The sequence below is a fragment of the Eptatretus burgeri genome, chromosome 2 (assembly GCF_056783735.1).
Source record: "Eptatretus burgeri isolate ZD-2024b chromosome 2, Ebu_testis_v1, whole genome shotgun sequence".
NCBI classification, from domain to species: domain Eukaryota; kingdom Metazoa; phylum Chordata; class Myxini; order Myxiniformes; family Myxinidae; genus Eptatretus; species Eptatretus burgeri.
The window spans coordinates 132,000,270-132,017,169 of NC_140962.1; the positions used below are offsets into that span (position 1 = coordinate 132,000,270).

Sequence of the window (16,900 nt, forward strand, 5' to 3'; positions counted from 1 at the left end):
GGTGGGGAGGGGGAGGGAGATTGGAAGGGGTGGGGAGGGGAGGGAGAGGGAGATTGGAAGGGGTGGGGAGGGGGAGGGAGAGGGAGATTGGAAGGGGTGGGGAGGGGAGGGAGAGGGAGATTGGAAGGGGTGGGGAGGGGGAGGGAGATTGGAAGGGGTGGGGAGGGGGAGGGAGAGGGAGATTGGAAGGGGTGGGGAGGGGAGGGAGAGGGAGATTGGAAGGGGTGGGGAGGGGGAGGGAGAGGGAGATTGGAAGGTGGGGGGAGACAGATTGGAAGGTGGGGGGATGGAGAGGGAGATTGGAAGGTGAGGGAGTGGGATATTGTAAGGTGGGGATGGGGGTGGAGGTAGAAGAAGAGTCTGTAAGGGGTCGGTGATGCGGGGGGGGGGGAGGTTGTTTCTGTGGAAACGAGCATGTACATCATCGGGCGTTTAACGAGGGATTTCAAATGGAAGAATTTTTGACATTTTGCAACAAAACCGATTGAGCTTCACTTGTAAACGTTTCACTCTGCCATTTGTGTTCCTTGGTGACTTATTACATTGGTATTCCCTGAGCTTGTGTTCAAGGTGTTGTACCTGTCATACAGATGAAGTAAAAAGCTTGTACCCTTGCATAGTCCATTAGGAATGTATTCTGCTCCAAGAGTGTAACTGGACCCCTTGTTCTGAATGAGCCTCCTCGGATCATTCATAAACTGTTGCTTGAACACGTCATGATGTGGGATCTGTTCGCCAGTCGAGTGGGAACATCTAAAGTCTAAACCAACACGTGTCGGTGGGATTATCTTAGGAAGACATGTTTTGCATATACTCAGCCTCAGCTGTTGCCAAATGGATGGGATAAGTGTGTGTGTGTGTGTGTGTGTGTGTGTGTGTGTGTGTGTGTGTGTGTGTGTGTGTGTGTGTCTCTGTGTCCCTCTATCTGTGTGTGTGTCCCTCTATCTGTGTGTGTGTCCCTCTATCTGTGTGTGTGTCCCTCTATCTGTGTGTGTGTCCCTCTATCTGTGTGTGTGTCCCTCTATCTGTTTGTGTGTCCCTCTATCTGTTTGTGTGTCCCTCTATCTGTGTGTGTGTGTCCCTCTATCTGTGTGTGTGTGTCCCTCTATCTGTGTGTGTGTGTCCCTCTATCTGTGTGTGTGTGTCCCTCTATCTGTGTGTGTGTGTCCCTCTATCTGTGTGTGTGTGTGTCCCTCTATCTGTGTGTGTGTGTGTCCCTCTATCTGTGTGTGTGTGTCCCTCTATCTGTGTGGGTGTCCCTCTATCTGTGTGTGTGTCCCTCTATCTGTGTGTGTGTCCCTCTATCTGGGTGTGTGTCCCTCTATCTGTGTGTGTGTCCCTCTATCTGTGTGTGTGTCCCTCTATCTGTGCGTGTGTGTGTCCCTCTATCTGTGTGTGTGTCCCTCTGTCTGTGTGTGTGTGTGTCCCTCTATCTGTGCGTGTGTGTGTCCCTCTATCTGTGCGTGTGTGTGTCCCTCTATCTGTGCGTGTGTGTGTCCCTCTATCTGTGCGTGTGTGTGTCCCTCTATCTGTGCGTGTGTGTGTCCCTCTATCTGTGCGTGTGTGTGTCCCTCTATCTGTGCGTGTGTGTGTCCCTCTATCTGTGCGTGTGTGTGTCCTTCTATCTGTGCGTGTCTGTATCCCTCTATCTGTGCGTGTGTGTGTTCCTCTATCTGTGCGTGTGTGTGTCCCTCTATCTGTGCGTGTGTGTGTCCCTCTATCTGTGCGTGTGTGTGTCCCTCTATCTGTGCGTGTGTGTGTCCCTCTATCTGTGCGTGTGTGTGTCCCTCTATCTGTGCGTGTGTGTGTCCCTCTATCTGTGCGTGTGTGTGTCCCTCTATCTGTGCGTGTGTGTGTCCCTCTATCTGTGCGTGTGTGTGTCCCTCTATCTGTGCGTGTGTGTGTGTCCCTCTATCTGTGCGTGTGTGTGTGTCCGTCTATCTGTGCGTGTGTGTGTGTCCCTCTATCTGTGCGTGTGTGTGTGTCCCTCTATCTGTGCGTGTGTGTGTGTCCCTCTATCTGTGCGTGTGTGTGTGTCCCTCTATCTGTGCGTGTGTGTGTGTCCCTCTATCTGTGCGTGTGTGTGTGTCCCTCTATCTGTGCGTGTGTGTGTGTCCCTCTATCTGTGCGTGTGTGTGTGTCCCTCTATCTGTGCGTGTGTGTGTGTCCCTCTATCTGTGCGTGTGTGTGTCCCTCTATCTGTGCGTGTGTGTGTGTCCCTCTATCTGTGCGTGTGTGTGTCCCTCTATCTGTGCGTGTGTGTGTCCCTCTATCTGTGCGTGTGTGTGTCCCTCTATCTGTGCGTGTGTGTGTCCCTCTATCTGTGCGTGTGTGTGTCCCTCTATCTGTGCGTGTGTGTGTCCCTCTATCTGTGCGTGTGTGTGTCCCTCTATCTGTGCGTGTGTGTGTCCCTCTATCTGTGCGTGTGTGTGTCCCTCTATCTGTGCGTGTGTGTGTGTCCCTCTATCTGTGCGTGTGTGTGTGTCCCTCTATCTGTGCGTGTGTGTGTGTCCCTCTATCTGTGCGTGTGTGTGTGTCCCTCTATCTGTGCGTGTGTGTGTGTCCCTCTATCTGTGTGTGTGTGTCCCTCTATCTGTGCGTGTGTGTGTGTCCCTCTATCTGTGCGTGTGTGTGTGTCCCTCTATCTGTGCGTGTGTGTGTGTCCCTCTATCTGTGCGTGTGTGTGTGTCCCTCTATCTGTGCGTGTGTGTGTGTCCCTCTTTCTGTGTGTGTGTGTGTGTGTGTGTGTGTGTGTGTGTGTGTGTGTGTGTGTGTGTGTGTGTGTGTGTCCATCTTTCTTTCTGTCTGGCTGTGTGTGTGTCCCTTTTTTCTGTGTGTGTGTGTGTGTGTGTGTGTGTGTGTGTGTGTGTGTGTGTGTGTGTCCCTTTTTTCTGTCTGGGTGTCCGTTTCACTGCCTGGCCACGTGCTTCAACCTAGTTTGAAGTCATATTTATTTTATAATCCACTGTAATGTATGGGTGTACGTGTATATTACATTTTGTTATCTCTGCGTTCTTGGGAATGCTCCAGCAAAGCATTCCATGGTAACATGACTTGGATATGGAGAAGTACAGTGATCCTCCGTGGTTTTCATTTCTTCATGCTACCTTTTGGCCCATGTTTGTGGCTGTGGTCTGCCCTCACCCCCGTTTCCTGTTGCACTGACACTGGCACCCCAATGAAAACAATTCCTGAATCGGCCTATCCTTTTCTTTTTTTTCAACACAAAAGTTTTTTTTCTTTTTCTTTTTCTTTTTTTTTTTGTCATGCTTCTTTCAATTCTCACTCACTTTTTTGATGTTTAATTACACCATGATATGGTGCAAGTACCATCCACTATCTGCAAGTATCTTGGATAGAAAGCAGTTGCTTGTCAACACGTTCCGTACCCGACCTCATACACTTTATATTGATGTGCTTTATTGTTTTGTTCTATTTTTGGGAATGAAACCCTCATCTATTTATAAATTTAAATATTTTCTCCCTCAGCAGCATTGTGTGTTATTCAATTGTGAGTGGTGTATTCAAATTTATCATGATGCAGGCCTGTTTGGAGTAGCACATTGCTGCCACCCTTTCAGAGACAGCTTCTCAAAATAGCATGCATGCTTTGGGTTCTGGCTGCAACCGGATGGAGCCATTGTTCCTGTGCCTTGCCATCACATTTGCAACTAGAACGGGCACTCAGTAGAGCGTATACCTTCGCCAACGCTACATTTGCCCCCCCCCAGAAACCATTGATTGTGAGGGTATTTAATCCCATACCACATCTGCAATCTCATATGTGTTGTGATGGCTTAAAAACATTAAATTTCCTTCCGTTTGACACTGATTCACGTACATTGTACAATTTCTGTATGAACTCCCTGACCTTTTTGGGTGTTGGTGTCAAGTCAATCTGATGACAACTGGTCACATGATAAGAAATAAGTTCAGTGACACCCCCCCCCCCCCTGAATGCTTTAAACTCACCAATAAAGTCACTGTCAAATATTACACATCACAGGATAGGGAATTGAATTCTAAACATTTTGAATCTACTTCCATGAAAATTGTATAAGAATTGACCGCGTTATGATAATAAAGGTCGTTGACCCCCTGACCTTTGACCCAAACCGCTAACAAAGGTAATGACGTCATTGTGTCATATCGTATATCACAAGATTGGGCATTGAATTCACAACATTTTGGCATTGGTTGCATGCAAATTGGATAAAAATCGACCGCACTATGGCAAAATGACGATTTTTACCTTATCATGACCTTGACCTTTGTACTCTTAATTTTGTAATTGGTATTAGTGTGTGGGGAACAGAAGTCAACATTTTGGTGTTTGTTTCATGCAATTCGGATAAGAATTGACAGTGTTATGACTAAAACCGCACATTTTGCAATGTCGTGACCCCCCCTTACCTTTGACTCCCAACCGCTAATAAGGGTTATTACGTCATTGTGTCATGTCACATCACAAGATGGGGCATTGAATTCTGAACATTTTGGCATTGGTTGCATGCAAATTGGATACAAATTGACCGCGCTATGGTAAAAAGACGATTTTGAGCTTTTCATGACCTTGACCTTGACCTTTGACCCGATCGCTCCCAAAATCTAATCAAATGGTCCTCGGATAATAACCAATCATCCCACCAAATTTTCTGCGATTCAGTTCAATACTTTTGGAGTTATGCGAATAACAAACAAACAAACAAATACACCGATCAAAACATAACCATCGCAACAAAGTTTGCGAAGGTAACAAATGTTGTTCGTGGCACGCTCCCTGAAAAACGCCTGTTTGGTTCAATGTAATGGCAGTTTCCTGGTGCAGTTTTAAGTTCTGTTTTGCGTTTTATATAGTTTGTGTTTAAAAGATGTTTGAAAAAAATATTTGACAGTCCTAATTATTCTTTCCTTGGCGTGGGGTTGAATAATCTGGTTGGAGGATCTAGATGACTTAGAGGGGAAGGGTCAGTTCTGACCCAAGTCTTTCACGAACTTGCTGGCCATGCCTGATGTTCCACTGGCACAAATTTGAAATTTGTTCAGGTACTGACGATAAATCGACGACACTTTTAGTCAACATCACTGCGGGATATTTAACTTCCACCAACGACCACTGCTGGCAGACAGGTTCTCCATATTGACGATCATCTGATGGACGGCAGACACATTGATGCCTCACCCTGCATGTGAAACACCAGGGTAACAGTTTATAGCTGGCTCGAGATTCAACACCAGGATAAACAGCTCAAAGGTGAGTGTACGTACCTCTTCACTGCACTGCCAGCCATGTAGGTGAAAAATCAAACGAACAATATTTGTGTTCTTGTGTGTACCTTTTCAAGTTGGCGCTTCATTTCAATATCCTTCCACGGTCATATACGTAGGTCTGGATCACAACCAGACACTTATTTTGTATGCCATCGACATCTTTTGTTGATCCAATTCAGCTTCCTCCGTAATTCATGAAAGTCTGGTTTTAATAGTTAAGCCAATAAAAGCCTTGTGATGGCAGGATGGACTAGACTAGAGGTACGCACGTTCGCCTATAAGCTATCTCGCCTGGATTTGAATCCCAACCCAGCTATAAACTCTCGTCCTGGTATTTCACAGGCAGGGTGATTTGTCAACATGTGTGCCTTCCCTTGGATTGACATTAAACGGGAGTCCCGTCTGCCGACGTGAGTTGAAGGACGTTAAAAACCCCACTGTGTCATTCGTGAAGAGTAGACAAGTTATTGCCAGGACCCCGGACAAATTCCAAATTCCTGCCCTGACTACTACTGCAAAGGTAATGGTAAACCACCCAGTATAACACTTGCTCAGGAAGCTGCTTTGGCAGCACCGACACTCTGTGAAGAGTATGGAGAGACAGAGACACAGAGACACAGAGAGACAGAGAGCGCCTTGGGTCACTTGTTTGAATCTGTTGTTGACATCGAGTGCTGTATTTATTTACTACATGCACCTTTGTACAAATTGCTCATCTCTCTTTTCTGCAAATGAGTTATTTGCCTCCTCATTTACTTCATCGGAGTGTGTCGCAGATGAAGTGCAATGTGTCATGCCATCCACCTTGAGCACTGTTTGCCCCAGATAAATACCGTTTGGAATGGGAACTGTGCCTATACTATTCCAATTCCAAGCATCTGACTTTCCACAATGATTCAGCTGGCATGGCCTTGGTACCCGGGTTTGTCAATTCTGTTTACCAGCATAATGGCGTCAGCACAGCCCCGTTTTGCAAGTCAGAGGCTGTTGTGCCAAAGCACTGAGCCATGGGATTGGATGATCGGTCTACCTACCTTGTTCAGGAATGTGTTGAAGTGTTGTGAATGGCATACAAACTGTACATTGGAGCATTTATCCATTTGAAGCATCATTGATTGTGTACAATGTCAACGCTTGTGGAGGAGAACTGGAATATAACATTTGTAGAACCTTTTAGGGAATATTGGGATAGCTCAGAGGGAGCACATTGACCTCTGAACTCTCGTCTGGAGTTGGTTCTCCTCCCAACTTCAGTTACCCTGGTGTTTCTCAGGCAGGTGGTTGCATCGATGAAGATGCTCTCCTTCCGAAGGACATCAATCTGAGTGTTGTCTGTCAAGTACTGGTGGATGTTAAAGATCCCGCGTATCTTTTGTGAAGAGTCTAGTATTGTGTGCCGGTACCCTGAACAAGTTCCCCATTCGATACCCTGAATACTGCTGAGAAAAGCAATGACAAACCATCCAACATACTCTGCCTCGACCTGCCTTGGCAGTATTAGAACCAAGATGTGGAGAGAGGACAAGATCAGCCTTGCAGAGTCTAAGAGTTTGAGATAAAGTTGACGTGCTCCGCTGGAATTGGGTCGACGACCGAGCATCACATCATAATGTAATACAAAAGCTAAAAGGTGGGGGCTTGCTTGGCTGGTTCTTCGCTCCCAAGTACCAACCTCCTGGATTAAATTTCTTCTTGAATTGAGGCATGTGTCTCGGTGTCGTGGATGTTTAAACCGTACACGTTGGTGTTGCAGATAAGGCAAAGTCATTCGAGCACGTGAATGTGCATTACTTACCACATTGCACATTAGGACAAGACAGATTTGTTGTCCCTCGCTACTCCGACAAGGTCGGAGACGAGGGACATTTATAATGACCTCCGTCCGACCGACCGACCATCCGTCCACATTCTTTTGTGTATGTGATATTTCAGAAACTGTTTAACATTTAGCTTTCATATTGCAGATATCTATTCCTCATGAGGTTATCGCAACCTGATTGGATCATGGCAGTGATTGGCTAAATTATGTTGCCATGGCAACCATCTTGGTAACTCGGCTTTTCTATGCGATATTTCAAAAACTGTTTCAGATTTAGCTTTCATATTAAACAGACTAGCAGATGCAACCCGTCGCTTCACTGACGGGAATATTAGGATGGGGGAGAGGGAATAGGATGGGAGGGGAGGGGGAGCGAGGAGGTGTAGGGGAGGGAGCAAGGAAGGGTTGAGGAAAGGGTCGGTGGGGGGGGGGAGAATGAGGTGTCACCACATGTTGCTATATGCTCTGGGAGTGGAGAGGTAGCGAGTAGGGTTGGGGGAGGTGGTGTTTTGGACATGCGTTTGATAGGGGGACTTGAGGGAACACAGGTGGCAATGGTCCCCTTCTTCTGGTGTCATTACAGGATTGAACAAAATTGGGTACATAGTGCGACCTGTTTGAATGTGCCGTTTTAAAACGACACACGAGCACTGCCCAGAGACGTCTGTTGGGAGGTGGAGGGGCTTTTTTTTTGGAGGAGGAGGCAAGCGTGGGGGAAGGAAAGAAGGGCATTTTTCCATCAATTGTCGAAAAAGCCGTGCCAGTGTTCGTGCCTTTATTTAATTTCCACACATACGATAAACTCTAGAGTCTAGAATCTCTTCATTTGAGATGAATTGCGGAATTGATCTGAGCAGCATTTCCAACTGCTTAAAAAAAAAAAATTCAATAAGAAGAAGCTTTCATTTGTCCAATTCGCACATTCCTTGACACCCCTTCCTCTCCTCAACCTCCAGAGAGTTGTATGGTGGTGGAGGGGGTTTGGTTGGAGGATAGCATGAGGGAAAGGGGAGGGAATGCAAAGGCAGTGTGAGGGGTAAGAATTGGAAGGTAGTGTAAGGGCAAGGGAAGGAAGCATGAGTGGAGGGGGAAGGAAGGCACTGTACAAGGGTGTTGCAGGGGCACACACACAAACAGCAACATTTTCTTTTTAACTGCTGTGTTCAATATAAAGCCGGGCGAGGGCATTTAAAAATGAAAACCCACGCTTATCTACCTGTCATAAGCCTGCCTGCATGCATGACTCCCCCCCCCCCCATACACATTCTTCCAACCTCCTCACGATCCATGGTAACCGTTCAAATGCACAGGTGATGTACTCTTCCTTTCTCTCATACACATACATGGATTTCCCCACACCAGCACTGCTTGGTGGCATGTCCCGCATAGCTTTGATGCCGCAGCATGTCCGCTCGCCACATGGCTTCAGCGTTGCAATAAGTCTGCCCCCCACGTGCAGAAGCACATGGTTCGCGAGACGGCCCCATAAACTCGTCCACAGCACCACACACCATGGCCCTGGGTGCGAGTTCTAGTTCGGATCGTGCACCTGTGCTGTTCACCGCCAACCATGCACACACCCCATGGAGAGTTATTTGTACCACGTCCGTATGTGCTGTCCACGTACCTCTTTTATTTTTAGGTCATCTCTATCATCTCAGTAGAGATGACCTAATAATAGCAGTCTTGAAGTCTGTCTGTCCGTCCGTACATCCGTCCGTCCACAATCAAACCGAGTGGAGACAAATAACCAATAGTGGAATGGATAGAGGTCGATGAGACATGCACAACGAAATAACTTTCAAGGTCGTCCAAGGTCGAGGTCAATGTCACGAGGCTGTCAAAGTTGCGAAAATCGTCGATTTCAAATCGTATCTCCTCCCTCATTTATCAAGAGGGATCAAATGTTATTAGTGATTCAGATACTATGGACTATTATCTAGAACAACACGAGCTATTTTTTTTTGAAATTTGCTCTTGTTCCGATTTTATAGCCTTTCAAACCTCATCCTGATTCCCCGTATGGGCCGTTCATAAAGTACATACAAAAATAAAAGTATTAACTTACGAACCGGAACTCTCCGAGACAAATATTACATTTGAAGCTTTTGTCAGATTTAACTAAAACAATGGAACACAAGTTTATATGCTCACTTACTTTCATTTATGACATTAACATTGTCTTGAATGTCAATTTGTACTTTTATTTTCATAATTGACGTGCTGTGATATTAAAAGAAAAAGGTAAATTACACCGCAAGGGACTGCATCGTCATGGCTTACAAACATCGGTTCATAAGGAACCGATGTTCATAAGGAACATCGGCCATGGGTAGCGAGTGTATTATGAGGGGATTAATCCTTGTTTCTCCTCGGAAGAACCGTACCTGGGGCCACCGCTCACAATTAACTTTGTGGTACAGTGGGTACTTTACAAACACGAATGCCAATCAGTTAACCACGAGTTCCAGTGTCCACCGTCTAATTTGCCGTTTTACTAGAGGTGACGTGGCTTCCTGAATGGGGAGCGCGTGCCCTTGGTAAAGCACCAATCTTATCTTAAGTTGGGCGGCCGAGCGTTTGCCGTTGGTGCACCCCGACTATGACAGGTCAATTAATTTGAGAATTATAATCTCCCAGTCTATCTCGGTTCGGACAATGATCCAGATTGATTGATCAATCAAGCTGGATCAAAGGAAATGACAAGCACGGACAGGTTGAAACGTCGAGGAATTTATTAATAAGAAAAATAAATAAACTGAAGAACATTTTATTTCCTTGTGGTGTAAATAGATGAATTCAAATCACTCAAAATAATCTCAAACAAATAAAGAATGAAACGGGCATTGATTTAAAAAAATGGACAAGGAGCAGATGCTTATCACTATGCCTTACTTCATTAAACACGAGACAAGGGGACCCAGCAGATCATTCAGGGGGAAAGAAATCCGGTCTCAGCTTACCAAGGTAGAAGTCGTCGTGCGTCCAGTAAAATGTCCCAAAATGTGTGAGCGTGCCTTGGTCCGCTACCAGCGCCCTGCCTCGCTGTGCACCCACCCACAAACAGGCTAGAACACCAATCGACGTCACGTCGGCACTCCCAGGAATCAGGTACGCCAAGAATCAGGTACACCAAGAGCAGGTACCGAGTAGAACGGTCCAATCGTCACCAATGGTCAAGAATCGTAGGAAGCTGTCAGGAACCGTAGAGAGCTGTCAGCAATGGTCAGGAACTGTCACCAACCGAGTAGGAGCCAACCAGTGTCCATGGAGCTGCCAAACGGGGTGTCAGGCGTCAATGGAAAATGGTGGATATCATCGTCAGTGAAAGAGAGGTGTGTGAGGTAAATGATCCACAGCCATATTTCACCATCAGAATGAATGAAATGTGAAAAACCCATGGTGTGTTTGATCAAATATCCTGTTGGTCCAACGTGTCCTGATGGAAAGGGCTAGAATGAGTCTCTGTTGGACTAACGGCTATCTCTCGCATGCGTGAACATGTCGTAAAGAGGAAAAGGCCATCCTATAAGAAAGGGAATCTGTCTATACTCTTCTCCAACACATCAAATTGTTAGAATCCCACCAGACAAGGGGACAGGTCTATTCTGGACATTCATTTTTGGAAATAACTGTCTGACAACCTGAATGTTGTGTGCATTAGTCGGATGCAATTCTCAAATCCATAACAATATATTTCAGCAACTATGGGTATACTTGTATTCTGATTCATAGTTTGTCATGAAAGCAGATCGCACAAAACAGTGCAAACGCACAAAACAGCACAAAACACAAAACAGTGCAAACAGATAAAGCAAAAAAAAACCCTTTATTTGCAGCAGCAAAAAAGTACCTCTTTGCTTGCAGAAACTGCCGACTGAATATATTTTGTAATGAAAGCAGATCGTACAAAACGGTGAAAAAGGAATCTGTGAACGTAAATGCCAAAAAAATGGACCCTGTGGACTATTGTCATCGCTTGCAAAAGCAGGTTATAGAGCACAGCGTTGCGCTCATTGAAGTTACACTTTCTGCACATCCTTTAATCTTCTCTTCATGAAATATAATTTTCTAAACAGTAGAACAAAATTAAGTCTGATGCTAAGCCTGGTGTTGGCTTCGTGGTTGGGGTGGCGGCTTGGGATCCTCAGGTCCTGAGTTCAAGCCCCGTTGGCTGCTGAAGTAATATACCAGGGGGTTGACTCAGCCCGTCATCCTTCCGAGGTCGGCGAAATGATTACCAGTGTGTACTGGTAGAGGGGCACTGCATCAGCGACACAGTCGCGCTTCCAAGAAATGATAGCGACTCTGGCAGCTAAGCTGCCATACGCAAGAAGAAGAAGAAGAAGTTTGATGCTTTGCTTAAATAAATAGTTATAAAAAATCACTAATTTGTAAAATTTTTCAGATTTCACTCCAGATTTCAACACTTATTTAGTCCACAAGATTAGATTCTCAAATCAGATGTCACATTTTGATTATATCCTTTTAATTAGTTCAGGAGAGTTGATCATGCTTCCAAATCAAGGCATGTGTTTGAACAGGTCGAACAAAATGGTGAATTAAGACCCCGCAAGCTGACAGAGGGCTGACCAAGGCTGATCCTTGATTGAAGGATAATTAAATCAGGCCGTTAATTATCTTCAAAAGGGGAATTTTAATAAACTGAAACACCCAATTTTCACTCCTGCACCCCTTTGGAGTTCCCCTGGTATGCATGCAAAGTTTCAGACTGCTAGTTTTCATGGTTTTGGAGTTATGGACACACACACACACACACACACACACACACACACACACACACACACACACACACACACACACACACACACACACATTTATTAGTATAGATGTACTCCTCATACCACCCAAAAGGTGGGGACCTTGAGTATCAGCTCCTCGCTTTGTTCTGCAATGTGTACGATGGCTTGTGGAAGAGCTCATATGTTGATAATTTGAAAGACGAGGAATTTAGAGAGAAATCACTGGTCCCATTACATGACTATAAGGGCACTCAGTGGAGTGCATATGCCTGGTGTTGGCTTAATTGTGAGGGTGGTGGGCTTGGGATCCGAGGATGCTGAGTTCAACTCCCACTCGGCTGTTGAATTGATATCAAGTGGGGTTGACTGCCTGTCATCCTTCCAAGGTCGGCAAAATGAGTGCCAACTTGCTGGTATCCTGAGTCAGAGTAGCGACCCATCCAGGATTGTGCCCAATAGCCAAGGAGACTGCTTAGGCAGCACCAAAGCTCTGCAGAGTATGGTCCCGATGGATGGTAGAGCGCATACCTCCGCCGTGCAATGCCTGATCCACGAGAACATATCGGGCCCATTATATTTTTGAAATATCATGCTATACAGTACAATATCGTTTTTGGTCCGATCTCTCAATGGTGAAGAATCACTTTAAGAATATAATAATTCTCGTATCCAGATCCGAATTTGGATCTTCACCAAAGTTTAATCAATTCTTCCTGGTCACACACCCAACCTGTCCACCAAGTTTTGTCCGAATCCATCCACAACTTTTTGAGATATCATGCTTTCTATCACTTTTGGTCCTTTCTCTCAATGGTGAAGAATCACTTAAAAAAAAAAAACTTGTAGTCTGATCCGGATCCGGATCTTCACCTAAATCTAATCAATTCATTCTTGTCACACACTCAACTTGTCCACAAAATTTCATCTGGATCCATCCACAACTTTTTGAGATATCCTGCACACAAACAAATAAACAGACAGAAAGGGGTGAAAAAAATAACCACCTTCACCTTCGGTGACAGAGTTAAATATCAGACTGTAACACCAACAAAGCTTTTCGTTTAATTTTCTTCCTTTTCCCATCCACTCACTCCCACCCTTGAGGCCAGCAGGATAGCTTAGAGGTTGTGTACTTGTCTTCACTGTCGGCTTGGTGATTCACAGGCAGTATTGCATCACATTCTTGGATGAACGTTGAGCTGGGAACCCGTCTGCTAACATTAGTTGCTTGCCCTTAAATATCCCATTGTGTCTTTGGCATGGAGTAGGCAAGTTATCTCAGGCTCACTGAACAAATTACAAATTCCTGCCTGCAAGCATGTCTCAACAATGATTCAACCGGCAGGACAAATTCGGAATTGGATCCCAGCCCAATTTATGCATTTACTAAGAACAGCCCATATCCCTCTCCTTTCTTACATTTGGTTACCTTAGACATAGGAGACTATGTCTGGCCTCCCCACAATTGCCAGGACAATGTTGTCGTTTCTCCCACAGTGCTTCATTATTTCCCTCCAATGTAAGGCCTGCGTGGGCTGATTCTCAACTGTAGGGTAATATGCCATTACTGTGCAATTCTTCATTTTTATATTTATCTTGCACTTAATGACACAGCTATCATAGCTTTTGTGTTTCCTGGTTACTGAGAAGTGTATAATGTGTATTGTTGATGAGCTTTTAAGGTGATGTTGCTCCTTGTCTCCTGCCTTGTCTGCAGCGGCTCACTCATCAAAGCTGGAAACTGGTCTGGCAGCTTTGTGTGGTGGCAGCACAGACGTTATTGGAGAGCTGTGTGCAACGATGCCTCAGGTAATAACAAGTACTTTACCGAAACTGTTGTTCCTACCTGCGCCAAAAGGTTTTGAATCGTCAACCTGAGGTGCAAACTTCGATTTTAAAAATTAATTGGGTAGTCGATCTATCTATCCTTATTGTCAGGTTTTCCGTCGTTATGTCTGTTTGTCTGTCCAGGCCAGTACTCCGTTAATCGTAGGCCGATTTTGATGAAACTCTGGTGGTTGGTTCATACCATGACCTGGTTGTGCGCGTTTGAGAATCATTGCTGTGGACCCCTCGCTTGCCTAGCAACGGGCCTTTGAAATTTTCAAAAAAATATCGAAATTCAAAAATCAAACTATGGTCGTTTGTGGGCAACACATTCAGCCTCCTTGACAAAAAAAATTCAGCCCGCTCCCATGAAAACTGTCGGAGAAGATGGACTTTGAATGAACCCTGGTCGAAAAAAAAATATAAAAAACGAAGTTCGTTATATCTCAGAGACTGAGTCAGACATGCATGAAACTGGTATGGTATGTCCTAGTTATGTGTGAGAAAGAACCGTTGCTATGGACGCTTTTGTTGGCTAGTAACGGCTGAAAAACGACTAAATTCGACTTGATCGACTACCCATGTCTGCCTACCGGCTTGTTTATTTATTTATCATTTTTATTTTTGTATACTTTGGTGAGGCTAGTTTGAGAGCTCTAACACACAGAAGGCACAACAAAGAGGGCAGGAGAGGGAAGGACAAAATAGTGGGGAACAGAGACATTAGGAGATCTGTGGAAGGGAGAGGGATGGGGCGGGGTACACGAGGTAAACAAGATAGACACCACAGGGACTTTCAGGACCTTACACGACAGGGAACTTTCGGGAAGGAAAGCAGGGAATTTTAAGGAGGTGGGTTTGGTGTGGATGAACAGGGGTAGAAAAGATGAGTGCTTTTGGATGGGGGAAGATAAGAGGTGGTGGTGAACAGTTGTTTTGAAGACCTGGTGGGAAGAGTGGGATTGAAGAGAGTGTGGGAGTTTGTTCTAAAAGTGGGAAAAAGAGGAATAAAAGCGTGAAGGTGAGCAGTGATTCATGATTTTGGTAGTTTTACCAGAAGGGGGTCGCTGGCAGACCTTCAGCATCCTGCAGAAATATTGGGGGAGGGAGGGGGGGTACGTATCACAGACAGAGCAGTGAGGGTTGAGACCGGATAGGAGACGGTAGAAGACAGAAAGACGGTGAGAGGCCCAAAGACTCAGCCTCACCACGGGAGATACCAATGATTCTGAATGCCTTGGTTTCCACAGCTTTAAGCCGAGAAAGGAGGTAGCCGAGGCGGGAGAACCAGCCCAGAGAGGAGAGCAGTACTCCATCAGGCTGCGGATGAATGCTTTGTCTGTGGTCAGGAGCTCAGGTGGACAGAAGAAGGACTTTGCATGATGGAGGATGCCCAGTCGGTGACTGACTTTGGAGGCCAGTTTGGAAATGTGGCTTTCCCAGGAAAGATCATGGTAGATAGTGAGGACCCAGAAGCTTGAATGAAAGGACTTCTTCCATAGGATTGTTGAGGCAGTCGATTTGGGGGGGGATGGGTTCCAGATGGTGCTTTCGGAGAGACAAAGTGAGAGTGTGAGATTTGTCCGGATTTAAAGATTTGTTTCACGTGTTCGACCAATTTGTGATTCTTATCCAGATCTGCAGAGAGTGAAGATGCTGCTTGCTGATCTGAGAGATGACAAATGGTATGGCAGAGGGTGAAGTCATCAGGAAAGAGATAAAGAGGATTTTCCAGCGTCAGAGAGATCATTGATTTAAACCAGAAAAAGAAAAGGGCCCAGAATGCTGCCTTGAGGAACTCCAGCCTAGACAGGAAGAGGGGATGAGAGAACTCTATTTGGGGCCACATGTTGGCTGTGACAGGAGAGGAAATCTGTGAGCCATGACTGGAGATGGGCTTGGATACCATTGGAAGAGATTTTGCTGAGCATGGCAGGGTGCCAGACCGTATCGAAAGCATGCGATATGTCGAGGGAGGTGGCTTTGATTTCTTGTCTGGCATTGAGGATCTCCAACCATTTTTGGGAGAGCAAAAGCAGCATATCTATGGTAGAGTGACATGGTCTGAATCCAAATTGATGATTGAAAATCAAGTCATTGGAGAAGAGGAAGGATTTAATGTCTGAAGTGATGATGGATTCCATAACATTGCTGATGATTGGGTGAAGGTTGATTGGTCTTTAGTTGCAGGGATCTGTTTTTGCACCTTTTTTATGCAGAGTGGTAATGGTTGCTGATGTCCAAGCAGATGGCAGATGACCTTGAGCAAATGAGAGGGTGAATAGAACAGAGAGAGGGTGAGCAAGAGCAGCAGAGCAGGTTTCAGAACATGAGAGCTGATGCCGTCTGGACTATTTGCAGAATCTGAGTTGAGGTTTGACAGCAAACTCTCCACGTTGTCAGGAGAAAAGGACACAGAGCCCATGAACAGCTGGGTGTGACTAGTTAAGGTGGGTACAGAAAGCGATGTGTTTGGGACACAAGATTTAGAAGCAAACACAGAGTTTTGACATTCAACCTTTTCACTTGCAGTTTCGGGTGTATGGCCATTTGAGGTAAGGGAGGGGATGGAGGAGGAACATACACCAGAAACAGACTTAATTGGACACCAGCAGGATTTGGAGGAGGGAGTCAGGTTTGAGAGTTCAGATTTGAGATTAGGAAGATGTTTTCTGTTTCTCCTAAGGGTAGACACACACTTGTTCCAAGCTTTGTGGAAAGAACTGAGATTGCCTTCAGTTGGATTTGCTTTCCATGAGGCGAAGACAAGTTGTTTCAGGACAACTACCTCGCCACAAGCTTCAGTGTACCATGGGTGGGAGGAAGGGTAGGACAACTAAGGACAAGATGGGATAAATGTGTGCATGAGAGAGAGAGAGAGAGAGCAAGATTCTTTGAAATAATTCCCAGGATGAGTTGATGTCAGAGAAAGTAGAGATGGGAGACCAATCGAGAAGTTTGATGGCCGCTTTAAGTCCCTGCTAGTCGGCCTGAGTGAAATGCCAGACTCGACAGCACTGAGGTGATTCTCCCATAACAGCCAGAGAGATGTCTACTTTGACAAGCTTCATATTTTGTGGTGGTGTTGGTGCTATAGTAGTAGTTTTCCACTGCTCATACAGGAGCTTGCACATGCACTATTACATGCTGTGTTCCAGCAAGAGCAAGGGCATTGCCCACCCAATAATGTATCCATTTGCTGTCTTTTAATCAGCAAACA

At 45.6% G+C, this 16,900-nt stretch overlaps 1 protein-coding gene across 9 annotated transcripts in view; it reads left to right on the top strand.

Moving 5' to 3' along the window:
• The window catches only part of CREBRF (CREB3 regulatory factor), a 91,512-nt gene that overhangs the window by 1,002 nt on the left and 73,610 nt on the right, over positions 1 to 16,900 (top strand). For 6 of the 9 annotated variants that reach the window (XM_085871271.1, XM_085871275.1, XM_085871277.1 and 3 more), the window contains exon 2: positions 13,571 to 13,662. The exons of 1 other annotated variant lie outside the window; for it this stretch is intronic. In XM_085871271.1, the coding sequence (XP_085727397.1) occupies positions 13,654 to 13,662 (9 nt within the window). In that variant the 5' untranslated portion in view covers positions 13,571 to 13,653. Of the gene's footprint in view, positions 1 to 5,126; positions 5,255 to 13,570; positions 13,663 to 16,900 lie in introns of all 9 variants that reach the window. 2 more of the 9 variants (XM_085871273.1, XM_085871272.1) reach the window with 2 other exon arrangements.